General features: G+C 38.2%; 3 protein-coding genes and 1 long non-coding RNA gene across 9 annotated transcripts; 2 read left to right on the forward strand and 2 right to left on the reverse strand.

Annotated features, from left to right (window-relative positions):
- Positions 1-255: 255 nt before the first annotated feature.
- LOC139938640 (histone H3, embryonic) lies at positions 256-1,087 on the reverse strand. Its single transcript, XM_071934238.1, has one exon. It carries the CDS (start codon positions 725-727, stop codon positions 317-319), a length of 411 nt encoding a protein of 136 aa, XP_071790339.1. The 5' UTR covers positions 728-1,087; the 3' UTR covers positions 256-316.
- A 550-nt stretch (positions 1,088-1,637) lies between these two features.
- Positions 1,638-2,235, forward strand: LOC139938927 (histone H4). Its single transcript, XM_071934597.1, has one exon. It carries the CDS (start codon positions 1,861-1,863, stop codon positions 2,170-2,172), a length of 312 nt encoding a protein of 103 aa, XP_071790698.1. The 5' UTR covers positions 1,638-1,860; the 3' UTR covers positions 2,173-2,235.
- Positions 2,236-2,400: 165 nt separating this feature from the next.
- LOC139938828 (uncharacterized) lies at positions 2,401-5,198 on the reverse strand. Of its 4 annotated transcripts, none has more exons than XR_011786210.1 (3): positions 5,159-5,198; positions 3,980-4,113; positions 2,401-3,451 (listed from the first exon to the last, which is right to left on the reverse strand). It is a non-coding gene; the product is annotated as an uncharacterized lncRNA (long non-coding RNA). The 4 variants fall into 4 exon arrangements; XR_011786211.1 differs by having other exon boundaries at positions 5,163-5,192; XR_011786209.1 differs by lacking the exon at positions 5,159-5,198 and adding an exon at positions 4,855-4,987.
- On the forward strand, positions 4,883-18,174 carry LOC139938826 (uncharacterized). 3 transcript variants are annotated; one of them, XR_011786208.1, is made up of 8 exons: positions 4,883-4,992; positions 6,322-6,406; positions 7,202-7,270; positions 7,966-8,094; positions 14,137-14,344; positions 15,051-15,201; positions 16,319-17,263; positions 17,301-18,174. XR_011786208.1 is itself a non-coding variant. In XM_071934467.1 (7 exons), the coding sequence occupies exons 1-7, from the start codon at positions 4,970-4,972 to the stop codon at positions 16,920-16,922; spliced, it is 1,269 nt and encodes a 422-aa protein (XP_071790568.1). In that variant the 5' UTR covers positions 4,883-4,969; the 3' UTR covers positions 16,923-18,174. The 3 variants fall into 3 exon arrangements, 2 of the variants coding, with proteins under 2 accessions (XP_071790568.1, XP_071790566.1); XM_071934467.1 differs by having other exon boundaries at positions 16,319-18,174; XM_071934465.1 differs by lacking the exons at positions 14,137-14,344; positions 15,051-15,201; positions 16,319-17,263; positions 17,301-18,174 and adding an exon at positions 10,471-12,401.
- Positions 18,175-18,287: the final 113 nt, after the last annotated feature.

Consider the following 18,287-nt stretch of genomic DNA (forward strand, 5'->3'; position numbering starts at 1 on the left):
GACCCACCTTTGTGTGTCAAAGTAGGCCTACACTAGCTTTTTACTACTAAAAACCATCCCTAATTTTATTCCCAAAGATTAAATAACTTAATTTTAACAGAAAACCTCGTCACAGAAGGTGGTTATATTTACACAATCTTTTTATTTTCATTCACGCTTCTTTATTATTAGAGCTTGGCAGTACATCAATATAATTTATAAACCACAAACAAATATTTATTTAAGGAATAATTAAAACAGATCATAGTTTTTTTCTCTTTTTTGAAGTTGTGTGGCTCTGAAAAGAGCCGGTTGTTTTTGTGGTGCGACTTGAAATCTAAGCACGCTCGCCACGGATGCGACGGGCCAACTGGATGTCCTTTGGCATGATGGTCACACGCTTGGCGTGGATGGCGCACAAGTTGGTGTCCTCGAAGAGTCCGACCAAGTAAGCCTCGCTGGCTTCTTGAAGAGCCATGACGGCAGAGCTCTGGAAGCGGAGCTCGGTCTTGAAGTCCTGAGCGATCTCACGGACAAGACGCTGGAAGGGGAGCTTGCGGATGAGAAGCTCTGTGCTCTTCTGGTAACGGCGGATCTCACGGAGAGCCACGGTACCGGGCCTGTAACGATGGGGCTTCTTGACTCCGCCGGTGGCTGGGGCGCTCTTGCGGGCGGCCTTGGTAGCCAACTGCTTGCGAGGAGCCTTTCCTCCGGTAGATTTACGTGCGGTCTGCTTGGTACGAGCCATCTTTCTTCAGTGTTGATGATAAAATCGTCTGATAATTTTTAACTTTCCCGGCACCTTTTTATAGCAAAACTCAACCCAACGTGATTGGACCTCTATTACGAATTACACCATTGGCCATAAACGAAATTAACGCACCACATGATTGGTCAGTATTTTCAGCTTTCTAATTGGCCAGAGTCGAAGCCTTCGTTTTGGCAATTTTCAACGGATGTGTTAACAAAGATAAGGCAAAAACTAAACATTTTGTCAAATCAATATATACCAAAATACTTTAAATCAAACATTGTACCATTAAACATTCTGTGGTAATAATTTTATCTCAAAATAATGATATTTCAATGTTCAATTTGTTTTTATAACAGGATTTCGTTTCTCGTTTTTCAACAAACTGGGATCAAGTAATGTTTATGCATTTTCATTGACCAATCAACACTCTAGTCTGTTGCAGGGAAACCTTCGACGAAACAAGTTAGAAATTGTGAAACGCAAAATACTTAATTGCTCCAAATAACGTCCTCTCAGTATACGAAAAGTTATTAAAGTATACAATTTAGCAATGTTCAGTAAAAGCTTACACTATAAATCAAACTTTAATTTAATAATGGAACAATTTTGTAAACGTTTTGAGACGAAGCTCAGAAAAGCTTATCGTTTCTTTACGATCGTTGCATATTCATTTTGTGTTGTCCAATAAGGTTCCGAGATCACGAGATGGCGCTCCAACGTAATCTTCGTGAACAAGCTAAAAATGACGTATCGGACTTGTAAAAATGAAATATAAATGTAGAAACTCATGCTACATGTTTTGATCATCTGGAAATTAATTGAAATTATTCAATTAATGTGAATAGGATGTAATTATTTTGGAGTAATTTAATAATTTACTAGATATTTTAGAATTACGGACACCATTTTTGTAAAATACCCCCTAGGAAAATTACTCACTAAATATTCATTAGTTGCGTTGACCAATGAAAGAGGAGATGCTGCGCGCTCCACACACCACACGATGTGAGTATGGACGGGAGATTTAGCAGTCACTTCCCCAACGTCCGCAAACGTGCTATAAAATCCAATCGAGTTTTGAAAATCATCATTCGTTTTCGATCACCGATAACAAAACTACAACCAACATGTCTGGACGTGGCAAAGGAGGAAAGGGACTAGGAAAGGGAGGCGCCAAGCGTCATCGCAAGGTGTTGCGTGATAACATCCAGGGAATCACCAAGCCCGCTATCCGTCGTCTGGCCCGCCGTGGTGGTGTCAAGCGTATCTCTGGTCTGATCTACGAGGAGACCCGTGGTGTCCTTAAGGTCTTCCTTGAGAACGTCATCCGTGATGCCGTCACATACTGCGAGCACGCCAAGAGAAAGACCGTCACAGCCATGGACGTCGTCTACGCTTTGAAACGCCAAGGCCGTACCCTGTACGGATTCGGCGGTTAGATTTCGCATCTCCAACAAACAAACCGGCTCTTTTCAGAGCCACCACAACTTCAAAAAAGAGAAAACTTTGCGTGTCTGTTTACCTGAATTAATTTAATTTATCAATTTAATATTGTGAATAAAAAATATAACTTGGCTTGCGTTTGCGTCTTTGTATGTAATTGACACTATTTGATCGTGTCTGTTTGAATATTTCTAGTTTGAAATTTAAACCTTTAGGGGGCTACTTAAAAACTTAAACCAGTTATTCGCTGTAGAGGAAAGACTCGCTAGTTACTCGACTAGTACTACTACTACAGTCCTGTACTACTACATGTACCTAGCAGTAGCAATATCATGATGTGGTACTTGTAAACGTATGTGGGGTGGGCCCTTGCACAGCACACATACAAAGGTAGCCGTTAATAATAATACCAGGGGTTACTAGGTATTATAATTATTATATTTTATAATAAGTAAATAAAGCTTTAGATTATTATTTCGGGGGGCTAGGATTTTATTTCTCAATACGTGTATAAATGAAAATCATCACAATTATTATGTTATGATACTTCAGACATACGGAGAAAGTATCGAGCATCCGGTGCTTTATTATTCATAATCATACAAATAACAGATCATTAGTTAAAAAAATACAAATTATTTAGGAAATAAACATCTTCTTTTGAGCAATGTTTGGCCAGGATTGGGAAAATCTCAAAGTCACAGCCATCTTGTTTGTTTGCCATCAGCAATTTCAACTTCTCTGAAGCCCTGTCATACTTCATGTGAATCCATAGAAGTTATATATAACTCTATGTGTGAATCAGATACAAAGTTGACGTCACAAATTCGCACCAAATGAAATGTGAAGTACTCCTGCAGAGAAAACAGGGCTGTGATGTCAACATTTTTATTGCACTTAAACTTAGCATTTGCAGGAAGTATGAACCAGGCTTGAGGTCTAACATCTCCTTTCATGTCACAGTCACTTGTTTTGATAATCAACACATTCTCACCATCCACTGCAAAGATTTATTTTAAAATTAAAACTTCTTGCAGACAAACAAGGCCAACTCTACATTTCACTTCTTGCAGGGTTTTCTGCTCAATTTTTCCTCTCATATTATTATTATGTACAGAATATTTCTCCAGTCTTTTTTTTGCCAGCATTTCTATAACACAGCGTTATGATTGATTGGAGGAACTTGCTGGTGATTTTTTCTTGTTGGGCGATAAACGAAGATTGATAATCCAATTAGAAAGATGACCAGAGCTGACATCACTCCAATACTCAGACCTACAGAAGGAGAAATAACAACCACAGCCAAATATTAGAAACTTATTTTATGGTTCTGCTAGTTGCGATAATTAACCCTCCTCCCGACGACGAGGCCATCAGTAGGAGGTTTTTGTTATCTCAACTATGGTTCTGCATGAAAGAGTGGAAGAGAAGCAATTTTAAAATTCCCAAAGATGTTTTTATAAAGGAAGTGAATAGTGGAAAACCATGTTTTTATTTTAGTGAAACAAGATATCAAATAAACTGTATAGTAATTTACTATTTTGTGTTTGACAGTTTCCAGCAATTTGTAAGGTACTGATTGAACTGGTTTTACTAGTTCAGTTCAGTGCAACATAATAATAATAATAAAACAACGCTTATAACATTGTTTTCATGTTGGTGAAAATGAAAGAAACATAAACAAATTTTGAGTAATTATGAAAGAAAAGAACTAGTTGAAACCACAAATCAATTTTCAAAAACCAAACCCAAACTAAACAGCAGGTTTGGGTTTGAGAAAAAAATCATTCTTGTTTTTCTTACCAACATCTTGATTTTTAAGAACATCAATAGGGCCTTGTCCTGTTTCTGGATTGTCATCTTGTGTTTCTCCATAGCATCCTTCAAGCCATGTTAATAAAACTGTAAACAACTGAACGTGAAGCAACTGCATCTTTCTGTGAAGAGGAAAAAATATTAGACAGGAGTATTGTCAGAAACACTAACAACACATGAAGGAAAGGTTGACCAAATGCCCCCCCCCCCCCAAAAAAAAAAAAAAAAAATTGAGAAAAAAATTCATTGTGTATTGAAGAATCTCTATTAACTTCTAAAAAGTAAGCAATATGCCCCTTTCTAGCTTCTGCTTGTCTTCACTTTATTTGCACATTTTGGGGGTGAGTCAAGTTACATAACAAATATGGTTCGCCTACAGTTTTTGGCTCTTTGCTTCAAAGTTTTATTGGCACATGTTTTGTATTGCGCGAACAAAAGCAAGATGCAATGCTGGAATAAAAATAATTACAGTACCAGTACATAACCTAGTTCTTAATTAACTTGGTTAACCCATTCTACCTCCATGGTTCTTCCATGCTTTTTCAATGGACATATTAACACCCTCTCACAGTCTAAAGACTCATTCATTTCTCAGTCTCATGGTTCCAAAGAAACAAAATCAAACTTGTTTTAAAGAAATAATTGTTTGGTATTAATCATCATATTAAGCAAAAAAATAGCCTTGAATCATATCAGAGTGTTTCTCACATTGTCTTTGACCATTCATTAACCTTCAAGTTTGCTTAATGTGCACGAATGCCTACATTTAAATGTACTTATGAGTATGACAAGTGTTACTTCTCTCTTTGCGTTTATTTTGTTTTGTTGTATGTGCACAAAAGATACACAGCTAAAATAATTACCGTAAATAATTCGTGGTTTACTTCACGTTGCCCATCCAAGTATGGTACCCTGTCTCCCAAAACAAGGAAACGTACGTGGCTTGCTATTTATATCAAGAAGGCACCAGTTTAAAAGATGGCGTCGAGTAGCGGAAAAGTGTAAGTCAAATGCCTATTTTAATTGGAAGTTCAACAGATTCTTGAATATCACATGCAACAGTTAAATACCTTCATGAATTCTTATGAAACTTAAGTTTATTATCTAGAATTTATGCGAAAGGATTTGATTTCTTAAGCCTGTTTTATAAACAATTTTAGTACGTACATACGTTTACGTTCACATGCAGTACCGCAGTTTGGCAAACGATCACTAGAGGGCGGTATACAGTGAACATCTGCTTTTTTGCTACGTTTCTTTAAAAAACTAGCAGTGGATTCGTTAAGATTTTGTGCTCTCTTGTTCGAAGTACAATTTGTTTTCCAGAATTTTTGCAGCTGGATAAAACAAAGCTCTTTTTCCAACAGAGCTACATTTTCTTTTTGTAATAATAAAAAATGTATTTGTCGTTATTTAAAATTTTCATAAATATTATTATTGTTTTTAATTTTTTTTATTTATTTACTTTTTACCATGGAGATATTTCTACCTTCTTGTTTATAGGCCTATAATTATATTATTAAATTTCTGGGGGGGGGGGGGGGGGGGGGGTGATCAGTCCCAGTTCACAATTCATTTTCCTGCCGTCTATTAAAGCCATTATACACTTTCGGTAAACAGTATTGTCCAAGTCCCACACTTCGTGTATCACAACTTATATATAAAATAACAAACCTGTGAAAATTTAGGCTCAATCGGTCATCGGAGTCGGGAGAAAATAACGGGAAAACCACTCTTGTTTCCGCGCGTTTCGCCGTGTCATGACATGTGTTTATCGTATTGATATTGTTTTAATGTTTTCTCAAAAAGAAAAATATTTCATGGAACAATATTTCAAGAGAAGTCTTTCACCATTACCTTCTGTAAACCCTGTAAATTATTTGTAAATCTGTGAACTTTTTTTTGTTTTTCTATACCGAAGTGTATAATGGCTTTAATGAGGTATTAAAAAGAAATAGCGGAAAAGTTTCCGTATCATGCCACCACTTTTTCATTCAATATGAAATAATAGTATAATTTACCTCAATTTTAGCAAAATTAACGAAAAAGTGGTGGTGGATATGGAAAGTTATCTGAAATAGCAAACACAAAAAAATTGCTAGACTTTTCAATTCAAGTCACAAGTTTACTGGCCTGAAAATAAGTAGGCCTATCGATTCTAGAATTCTAGCCTCAGGCTTGTGGTCACTGGTGTTAGTTTCCAGCCATGTAAATGTTTTAATTAAACAAAAATGTCACATTGTAACACAATGACTTATGAATCGTTCAGGAGTTTGGGCATAATTATTCACGATCAGTTTGTAATAAACTGTTATTTTTTCATTGTATAGGTATGGGTTGATAACACACCAGTCTAAGAAGAAGACACCAGTTTTGTTGCCAAAGTTATCTGCGTTTGGAGATTCCAGTGATGAGGTACAAGTAATTAAACATTAATTTTTGTTTGTAATCTGTGATTTGAATTTGATTAGGTTTTGTGTTAAATTGTATGATGTGATGTAGTAATGATCAAGTTGCATTTTTACACGAGGCAATTGGAAAAACAGAAGACTTCAGAAGCACTTCACTTTTTGCATTTTTCCACAAATACTCCTTTATGTTCGTCACATCTTTCAGGTACCTTCTTTGACTTCCCACTAGCTGGAAAAATAGTTGGGATTGCGTCATGTTTTAGAAAAGAACTTTTCTCTTTATGTCAAACTGTGTGGTGTATTCCGGATTCTCGAAGCACGACGGCTCGAGGAGTTTGCTGCACACAGCGCTGGAAAAGACATCGGACCGGACCACTTTGCAAACTGACCCCATCTTAAGTTGTTTTGCTGCATCCAGCAGCAATACACCTGGTCGACATTGCCAGAAAAAAATGCAACGTACAAACTCCCGTCTATTACTTGCCTGTACTTGTGTTCGATGTTCGATCGAGGCAAAGTCTGCCTTGATTGACGTCACAAAAGGGGTAGGCGGAGTCACCCCCCAAACAACTTTATCTATTTTTTTAACATATAAATTGTAACAAACAATTACTCAAAAATTATTTTATTGTTCATAAACATTTACTTTAATGTTTGAAGAAAAAAAAATATATTTCCAGGTGACTTTAAACTTTAAAAGTGTTGTACCAACCGTATGTATGAGAAAGATGTTATTTTCCTTATTTTGTTAAAAGTTTGAAATATAATACAAAATAAATAATGTTTTTTCTACCCGTAGGAATCGGCCCATTCTGCAGTAAACCAGTCGCTTCAATATGAAGCTAAAAAACAACGAGTCAAGAAACAGGTTGGGAAACTGTCTCTTTTTGTTTTAATTGAGAGATAAACTCAAGAAATGTTTGAAAACCTGGTTGTAAACACAACCAGGAAATATTGTTTGAAATAATGAGATAGAAATAGAATTACTTAACCTTTTCAAAAAGTCCTATGATATGAATACAATAGTTGATGGCCTGACGTTTTGACCCTAGCAGAGTCTTTCTCGAAGGCTAAATGACAACAAAACAAACATGAACAGGTATAAGTGTAACATAAGCAATCGAGTCATGTGGTTATGAAAAATGAATAGTGAGACACAAATATGCAATACAATTTGTTTGGTGGGAAAGACTTAAATGATAAAAACTTTTTTTTTACCAAAATCTGGAAAACCTCATCAAGGTGGGCATTTTAGATTCAAAACACAAAAGCAGGCACTGAATATGTTATTAATCTCCACCAAGTTTGATATTTCGGCGGCAGGAGTGTAAAGGCCCGGTCACACAAGCCCGATAACGAGAACGAAAACGATAACGATAAAAATGCACGCCCTCGATTGGTTGAATGAGCGTGGGCGTATTCTGCGTGAAGCAATTCAACCAATCGCGAGCATGCATTTTTATCGTTCTCGTTTTCGTTCTCGTTATCGGGGCCTGTGTGACCGGGCCTTAATTTATAACAGACATAGCACATTATAATTGTCCATTATAATTATTATTATAGACACAACTAGAGATTCAACGAGCATTAGAAGAAGATCCCACAGTTTATGAATATGACAGTATTTATGACTCCATGGAGGAGAAGAAACAACAGAAGGTTCTGGCCAAGAAGGCGGCTAAAGACAGCAAGGTACGATTCAATTATCCGGTTTGATTGTTTCCTCTTCATCTAACAGGTCATCAGGGCCCAATTTCAAGGTGCTGCTGAAGCACAAATTTTGCTTAAAGGCAGTGGACACTTGGTAATTACTCAATATAGTTATTAGCATAAAACCTTTCTTGGTGACGAGTAATGGGGAGAGGATGATAGTATAAAACATTGTGAGAAACGGCTCCCTCTGAAGTGACTTTTTTTTCAAGAAAGAAGTAATTTTCCACGAATTGATTTTGAGACCTCAGATTTAGAACTTGAGGTCGCGAAATCAAGCATCTGAAAGCACACAACTTCGTGTGGCAAGGGTGTTTTTTTCTTTCATAGTTATCTTGCAACTTCGATGACCAATTGAGCTGAAATTTTCACAGGTTGGTTGTTTTATGTATATGTTGAGATACACCAAGTGAGAAGACTGGTCTTTGACAGTTACCAATAGTCTCCAGTGTATTTAAGCACGAAAACAGCTTGCCTATTTTATACATGTTAGTGACCAAACTTTTATGCCATATGTATATACATCGCTTGTGACTGGCATTTAGCTGCTGTTAACTAAGCATAAGAATTGAGTGGAGTCTTGGCCGATAATCTAATTTTACTAAGCAAAGATTTGTTTAGATAGCCTAAGCAAATTTTATGTTGAAGCAGCAGCTCTATGAAATTGGCCGCAGGGCCCAACTTTATGGCGCTGCTTACGGTAAGCAAAGAATCTGCACTTATGGAAGCAGGGAATTCGGCGCTTACGTCAAGCGTATTTCATGGGAGAGCAGGGAATGTTTGCTTGTGAACGTGCATACTCCAAGTTACAAGGCTTTATTCGCTTACACAGCTACAAGTAGCGCAGAAATTTGGCGCTTGCACATTAAGCGAAGAACAGTGATCGTAAGCGCTTTCTTTTGATAATCTTTATGGAAATAGCCCTGTACTGATCTAAGTAAACTAACAATGACCCCTGATTTACTAATGAAACCATGTCGTGCTTTTATGAATACTGACTGCGGGTGCTTTTAGTCTACGGGTCTAGGGCCATAGTTCGTCGACAAAATACTATATTGTTGTTATGTACAGATTGCTCTCTGTTTGTGAGTTGTAAAAGCACCATATTGCTTTACAGTTTAACAGTAACCGATCAAACAGAAATGCCCTAAGGACGCCTAATCCAGATCATATGGTGGAATAGGTATAGACAAGGCCGATGGTCAAATGGTTGTAAACAAATTCACTGAAATGTAATGATCTTCTTTGGGTGCTTTGTAAAGTTTTGAAATATTTTCTTTATTGGCATTGGATTGGATAACGTCAAACATTAGCATGAGCCATACTGTTAAGCTGTATAAATTTGTTGTATTTTTCATACTCTATGGCGCTTTGAGGCTTACCGATAACTCCATTATAGTTGTTATTATTATCCAGGACCCAATTTCATAAGTGCAAATTGCTTAGCAAAGAAAAACGTTGCTTAGCAGAAAAAGGTTCCAGCCTAACTTGATCACAAATTAATATGTTAGTCAGTTTTTCTGCTGAACAGATTTATGAAATTGGGCCCTGGATCCTGACAAACTTACCTTTGTAAAAATTAAATGTGCTGTATAGTGATGCCACATAAGGATAGTGTGTAAATTCAATTCTACTTTGACTGAATTTGGGCTTTCATTAATGTTCAAGTGCTATAAACTAGGTGTAATGCAAACAGCATTTTTAGAAAGACCCATGATGGGCTAATCATACTGCATCCAAGATCTGCCTTACATGGTGTGTTTTGGGCGAGTGGTCAAGTGCTCTGAACTCGAGCTCTGGTGTTTTTGAACAACCGGGTGGGGTTTGAGTCCCGGTCTTGACACTTGTGTCCTTAAGCAAGGCACTTAACCTATATCTTTTGGACAGTACGTAAAGCTGTAGGTCCCATGTGTGTTACACTTAACTCTAGGAGAAGGGGTTAGTCGCTGTGTTTCTTCCACTCCAGTGCCAAATGTGTCTGAGCACCTTGTAAACCCTTATGTGCTTAAGTGTTACTGAAATGGGTCTCATAATTCTGAACTTTCAAAACTTCTTCACTGCTTATTTTTATTCAAGTGCCTTGAGAAGATGAGCATCTTATTAGTGGATATATGTAAGACTCCCATGTTGTGTTTCTGAAACTAATGGGCTTACAATTACTAATTCATTCATGTATGAAAACTGCCAACTCTAAATATATTTGTGTTCATAATAAAGTATAAGTTGCGACTGAAAACTTTTGGATTTGAGTAGTTCACCTCATGCCGATCCCATGTGCATGGCGCTGCATTGGTCACACTCACAACCATTATGTTGCTCAACTGATTTGCTGTCCTGACTTTGTGGTTCATCTCCTAGGAACAGACACCGAGAGGAAAACGCGCCTCATGGACCCACGACAAGATCGAATTACTCTTGAAGATCTTATTGGCGTCACATCCCAAGTACATCAAGGCTAAGTTCAATTTCAGAGTCATGGATTTCTACGCCGAGATCGGGCAGATGCTCTCCTACTCCGGACTGATGGTGGAGAACCTTTTGAAGAATTTGGGCCGGGAATACCGGGACATACTCCGACAAGTCGAGCTGGAAGAAGCTGTGGGGAATACCCCACGTCCCAGACTGCGAGGATCTGAAACTGTCTTTAGTTTATTTGGGGAGTTCACTCGTCTGTACTGCCTACTACCTGATAGACGACCTCCGAATATTCCCCAAGACATTGCCTCCTCATCATCAACAACTAAAGGTGACGGCATAGACAATGAATTTAAGTATGATTCTTCCGCAATTGATATGTACCAATCTGGAGAGATGGCGACTGCCACCCACAGTAGGGTACCCTTCCCAATGGAGATTCATCAACAAAGTTACCAGGACCACCAGGATCAACAGCCTGAGCTGCCCGACTTCACAACGAACAATATTTACCAGCAGCCTACGCAGACCGACTTTACAACAAACAGCATGAGGTTAAATCCAACCCCAGTCCTGCCAGTAGAGTTATCGGAGAATAGCTTTGAGCCTGCGAGGACAAAAAGTAAAGTCGACTCATCTAAAACCAATGTTGGGACGAGGGCGAGAGGGAGACAGCGATTTCGTTTTGCGCCACGGTCAGCTCGTGGATCAAGCTCAAGAACAACTTGGGGTTCTGTCACCATCGGAAAAAAGAGACGAATACCAACCCAGGAGAGAAATTACTCCTCGTCCAAAAAACGTTGCCCTTGTGAAGACAAGACGGCAAAGTTCCAAGAGCAGATGCTTCATGTGTTGTCTGGAATCGGACAAGAGCTCCAGTTACTGAGACAAGGTTTCTTTGCTCTGTATGATATTAAGGAGAACACGAACAGTAACACGGAGAGTCCTGAATACGATGAGAATTCCGCAGAGGATGATTACAATGAAGAGGATTGTGATATGAATGAAGATCGGGATGATGAATGCCCCAATCCAAGTGTTATTTTTCCAAATCTTGGAGAATAATGGTCTGTAAACCTGGGATATATATTGTGCAAAATTCCTTTTACCCCAACCACACCGAACTCGTTCTCACTACGTTCTGAAAAAAGACAATAGTAATGTGCGCAGAGAGGAGGGAGCGAGCGGGGGATCGCGGTAGTTGAGTGATAGTGTGAATAACAACGTCTTGCACCAAGACTACATTTTTCAGAACAAAGTGAGAACGAGTTCGGTGTGATGGGGGTATTCCTTACTGAAATGAAAAAAGTCTGGTGCCATTAGGCAGTGGCATGAAATGGGGCCCTGGAGTGTTGTTATGCTGTATGTGAACTGCAGAGTTCTGCCATATTTTATTTGCCTTCTACATTATCTTTAATTTATAAGTTATTTTAAGAGACTTATTTGTAGTTTAAAAGGTTTGTGTAGCTAAGGTTTGGGCTAAGGTTGTTCATACTTCGTGGTACAGAATCCTGCTAAGGTTTATACTTTGTAAAACAGAACCTCCATTGACAAAACCATAGTTCAAACAATTGATTTGGTGATTTGCATGGTAGACTGTTACCATATGAAATAAAGTCTGTACTCGCCATATGTCCAAGGCTAGATTTTTTTGGGGAAACTGCAAGACCTCGGAGCTGGTAGCTCAGAATTTTTAAAGGGGTTTTTAAACACATTTAAAAAAAATGAACTACACAGTTTAAAATAAAATCAATTATTATTTTTTCAACAAAATGACCTACAAAGTTTGATTTAACATAATTTGTTTCTTCTTTTCCATAAGCACTAAGAGAAAATTAATCTAATCTTCCTTTTTAAAGGCCACCTCCTTTTTTTTTCTTTTCTTTTTTTCTTTTTTCTTTTTTTGAAAAAAGGGTTATTTGTTTAAACAGTCTCAGCTAAAACAATCTGAATGTCTTGACCAAAATGTTTCATTTATGTGGTGTGTGTTTGAGCAATAGAAAAAAACAATGGATACTGACATTTTAAAAAGAATGGCAGCCATCTTGAAATAAAAAATAAAAAATGAAAAGCCCCTCCTCCTTCCTTTTTTTGAGAAACCCGGACGCTAAACATGTTTCTTTTTTTACTTGGCCTAAACAAACTTTGATGGTAATAATAATAGTCTTGTGTACATGTCAGCCATTGTCAGAATGGTGCTCTATGTTCCGACACCCCTGTGGGTGCGTTCGTTTAGCTGCCCTGGGTCTACCCCGCGGTGCTCACTTGGTTGAGCCCCTGACAAGAGCTAAACGAGCGACCACTCACCGCTCTCGTAGTGATGTCGTTTACCGGGGGCCAGCCCCCCAAGTGACCCACTCCACAAGCAGGGCACTGGAGGCCGACCTGGGTGAGCCCCTGAAATGAACGCACCCTATGTTCCAACAACCCTGTGTTCCGAAGAAAAAACCCTGATGATTTAGAGTTAGGGTTAGAGTTAGGGTTAAGACTAGGAAAATACACTAAGGGTATAGAAACATAGGGCTGTCGGAACTGGGATGTAACCGTCAGACTGATGTACTTCTTCTGCTGCAAGGATGTTCAGTAGTTTCTTCAGTTAGTAAGATTTAAAGGGACACTTTGCTTTGGGTCGGGCGAGTTGGTCTATAGGCCTAAAAAGCATAATTTGAAGCCCTTTGTTATGAAATGTATGTGGTTAGAAAGATGTTTTAAAAGTAGAATATAATGTTTCACACAAATGCAACTCGAAATTGCATGGTTTTCCTTTAATTTTGCAAACTAAAACAGCACGCCATTTTGTGGAGTAAAAAATTTGACATTTTTTTATGGCAAAACCTGACCTAGAGTTTGGTCCAACACATAATTTTAAAGCAGCAACTTTAGAGACAAACTTTTTTAAGAAGCTGAAGTTAGTTTTAGTCTTTAAAAAAGACTCAGCTGGGGTCGAAACTTGAGGCCAAAACCATGTTTTTGCAATAATCTAGACAACTCGGATATTAATGAAAATGCCAGTAATATTATTATTTAAATTTGGTTGTTCTGTTTAGTAGCCATATTGTTAGGATTTTGCCTTTGCTTAATTGTATTAAAAAACACAGTCCTGAATGTCAGCCCTGTACAATGTGAAAGTATTATTTTGTTGGTGTTGTAACTCAAGCGAAATGTCTGTTTGTTTGTTTATAATCTTCCTTTCTCAAACCACAGCTTCAGCTCCGTCTCAGGCTTTGGCTCGGCGTGCTACATATGCAATGGGAACGCAGCTCGGGCTTCAGGCATACATTTTTTACTGCATGCAGTTCTTGAACATCTGCAGACAAAGCCTGGAGTCGAAGCCTAGACCACCAGCCCCGCCTATTGGCCCAATTTCATAAAATTGCTTATAGCACAAAATTAACTAAGCACAACTATGCTTATAGGATTTATGAAATTGGGCCCATGTCACATCCTGCATTTTTGCTTAACAGAATGTTTTAAAGCAATATTTCTGCTTAAGCAGCTCTATGAAGTTAAACGCTGGTGATGAAGATAAGCCAGAATGAATCATGTATTACCAGTGGCTACCATGAATACTAAAAAGCAACAAATAATGTTATTTGAAAAATCCTGCAGCCCAAATATATGGAGAATCTTCTGAAAGCGGCAGCTCAGAGGAAAAGAGAGCAAGAACGTCTTCAAGAGAGGAAGGTTCAGAGAGAACGAGAAGCAGAGGGCTTGGAGTTTGCTGATAAGGAGGCGTTTGTTACATCGGCTTATAAGAAGAAGATGGAGGAACTGGCGGAGGAGGAGGAAAGGGAACGACAGGAGGCAGAGATGGAAGGTATTCTTAAACTTATTGATTTACAGAGGACGCTGTTCACATACACTGGAGGAAAGATGTACATCAAATTAGAGAAAATTCTTATTTTACATGATGGGCTATGGGTAGTCCATCTAAACATGGGAACAAATTTTACTCCGCATACTTCCAAAGCGTGTATATTGTTATATTTACTTACATGTATTCCGCATAAATTTTTTAAAGCGTTTATAGTGAAATAGTTTGTGATGAATTGCATATTGTGTTTTAAGTTGCACCTATTTGTTAGTTTTGGAAGCATAGATATTATGGCCCAATTTCATTCAGTTTTAGACGTGAAAGGTAAACCCCAATGATGAAAACCCACGCTATCAGGTAGGGACTGATGCAAGGTCCGGTCCTGAAGTGGGATTTGATCTGGGGTTCACAGAGGTGACTCCTGGTAAAGAAGGCATTGAGCCAACAACGGGTGCGTTTTCGCGGTCCTAACCAATACCTGTTTCGGTTGAACTAGCCATGGGGTAACCACTGGCCATTGACCGAAACAGTTATGGCGTTATGACCGCGAAAACGCATCCCTGATCCCCAAAGGCAATCAATGTGTAGGTCAGTCTTTGTGCTCAAATGAGGTTTGTCTGTTTTTATCTCAAGGTCCATTTATCATAGCTGTGATATCCCCAAAACTGTTAGTTTTAAATTGCTTGGTTTTTACTCTTTTTTTTTACAGCTCTAAATGACGTAACAAAGCAAAGAGACATGAGTGGTTTTTATCGTCACATCTTGGACCAGACAACAGGACCAGCGGACCAACCCAAAGCAGAAGATTCAGATAAGAAGTCGGAAGAAGAATCGAAACCTAACATCAAGATTGAGAAAGGGTGAGTTTGATACCTCTAGTGTAACAGTGTATGGTAATTGTCCACATTCCCTGAACTCGCCGAACACTTGCCTTAAAAACTATCAAGCATACGGCACTCTAACTGTGGAACTCTCTGGAAACTTAATATATCAAGTCCACAAACTAAAGAACATTCTTCTAAAACAAAATGTGTTTATTTTGTTCAATGCTCTTTCACCTGCTTCATGCTTCGTTGCCCACTTAAAACTGATATTTTGTTGTTATTTATCGCTCCATGTTTGTACACAATCTTGATTTATTCGTTTCATCGCATCATTTTATTGGTACTTGAGTGTTTGTTGGGGTTTATATCTGCTATTTTTTATTGTTGTTCGTTGTCTTGTACTAATTGATTCTTTTACTTTTATTTATTTCTGTAAATTTATTTGTTTGTTAATTTGCTTGTGGTCTAGGTTTAGGCCTAACCTAGAGTAAATAAATGTTGTTAATTGATTGATTGATTGATTGATTGATTGATTGATTGATTGATTGATTGATTGATTGACTGATTGATTGATTGACTGATTGATTGATAAGCATCCCATAGGCCTAGTCCTATTTCTTTTTTAAGACACTGGACACATTTGGTAAGTGTCAAAGACCAGTCTTCTCACTTGGTGTATCTCAACATACGCACAAATAAGTGATCGACTTGTATAACTGGTTGATTTATAATTTACTTTGTCTTCTTGTATTCTACAATTTAGGATTGAAATTTAGCATACGCAGGCATAACAAATTAGTCATCCTTTTTTGGGGGGAAGATTTATTTAAACATGAATCCTTTGTGCTAAGTAGTCATCATGGTTCAAACTCTTCCAAAACTGGAATGATGTAAAAAAGAAAAGGCTCTTAGTTAAGACAAACATCTAGGCCTATTGCAATTATTTTAATTTGTTTTATATATCCTCATGTGTTTTCAATTTATTTCACTGCACAGTTGTGATTGTCATGACTGAAACCATGCAATTTTTGTTTTCAAGAATAATTATGAATAATTTTTAGCAAGTAATTTTGTTTACAGTTTAGAAAGAGTATACTATTTTCAGATTATTCTTACTTTTTGAAAGATATCTTTTGCCTGATCATATCCACAGGGACAGTGATCAGGAGATAGAACAGCGGACACAAACTGAAGATGACAGTAGGAGTGAAAAACATCATCATAAAACAGAACGTCAAACTGAAGAGAAACGTCACAGCAAGGATAGAAACCATCAGGGAAGGGACGACAGAGATGGTGACAGACACCATGATAGTCGCAGCGATAGACACCGTGACAAACACCATGACAGTCACAGTGACAGACACCGTGATAAACACCATGAGAAACATCGTTCCTCTGGTGAACGTAGAGACAGGCATTCAGATGGGCATAGGAAGATCAGAGATGAAGAGAGAGATAAAATAACAGACAGAGACACAATAAGAGAAGAACAAACAGACAAGAAGGACGATGAACAACACAGGACGACGTCACAGGCTGAAAGACAACCTTCCAGAGATGAGCCACCAAAGTCTAAGGGCGAGAAGGAAGGTCAGAAGAGGGAGGTCGAGGTCGTTTCAGAGACCAAGGTTTCTGAGAGCAAGTTTGCCAAGAGGAACGCTGAAGATTCTGTGATGTCTGCAAAGGATCGCTACCTGGCCCGGAAGGCATCCAGGGGAAATGTGAAGGCGCATGTTATTGTAGAGGATGACTAGGATGACTTTAATTTTGAGTTGAGTGGGGTTCGAGTGGGGCTGGGGTACATACCTACTGGGGGAGAGGAAGGACAACCTTCAATTAGGTTGTACACTGTAGTCCAGTGGTTAGACTGCAGGACTTGCAATCTCAAGCTTGTGGGTTCGGATTCTTACCAAGTTAACTGCTGGTTTCACAATGACCAGAATAAGTATTTTTTGGCTAGTTCCGGGGGCAAGGTTTCAAAATGGACTTGGACTGTTGAAGATTTCCTCTACAGACAGCCTCCACAAGAGCTTAACAAGTAGGCAAGAAAGTACAATGAAATTGATGTGTCAGACAATGTCAGAGCAAAAACGTTGTATATCCTCAAATAACCATGAAATATTAGGTGTGAGATTGAACATTTTCAAAAAGTGGTATCTCACTTAAAATTGCTGGATGTACACACAAAACGAGCATGCGCCAAAAAACAGCAATGTTGCAGGAGAAATTTTGTGCCAGATAAAATATAGTGTTGTCAGGGTCTACAGGGCGTTGCCTGGGTTTGATACATGATCTCCCTGACACCAGGATGAAGAATTACTTCTTCGTTCACAGGAACTTAGAACATTCGGAAATAAAGTGGAGGCTATATACAAATGAAGTTAATGATCTTTGACAATTGTTTTATATTTGAATAAAACCCAATTATGTCCCCAGACACCACTGGGATTGAGGCACTAGCTCTTTCGCTTATTAAGGCCATGTTAAGACGATCCAAGCTACAATCTCAGCCTAATCCACAAATATATTTGATTTGGTTCAGAACTTTTAAGAACACGTTCTGCAGTCCAACTGCGAAGGCGGTGGAAACTATTATCGCCGTCTTCCAGATGTCTCACGGCTATCTTATTAAAGTTTACAAGCATGGCGACCCTCCAATGCAACTTACATTGGTTTATAACGTTGCAGCACTAGTACAAAAAGAAAGCACTACGCACTCAAAAAGAAAATACGTTTGTGGACTCCTCAGGGAGTTAGAGCACCCAATGACGACCTCATTATATATTAAATGATAACTTATAAATCTCATGTTACCATTAATGTAAAACTAAAAATGAAACTGAGGTAACCAATTATGAGAGACGTACTACATTAACCGCAACGTATTGTACACAAAATGTGGAGCAAAGTGGTTTGCCGCGTTAAAGGGGCTATGAATTTATATGAAAGTTGACAGACCCCGACAGTATTTTGCGCTGACGCAATAAAATGCTCTTCCAAACTTAAGTTCAAGAAACTGCTCATCATTTGTGTTTTATTGGCAGATAATAAATAGTTTTTAAAATACAGATTAATCCGAGTAATTCATGTCAGGACCAAGTAGAAAAATACAAACTGGT

Source organism: Asterias amurensis, chromosome 6 (genome assembly GCF_032118995.1).
Source record: "Asterias amurensis chromosome 6, ASM3211899v1".
In the NCBI taxonomy this organism is placed as follows: domain Eukaryota; kingdom Metazoa; phylum Echinodermata; class Asteroidea; order Forcipulatida; family Asteriidae; genus Asterias; species Asterias amurensis.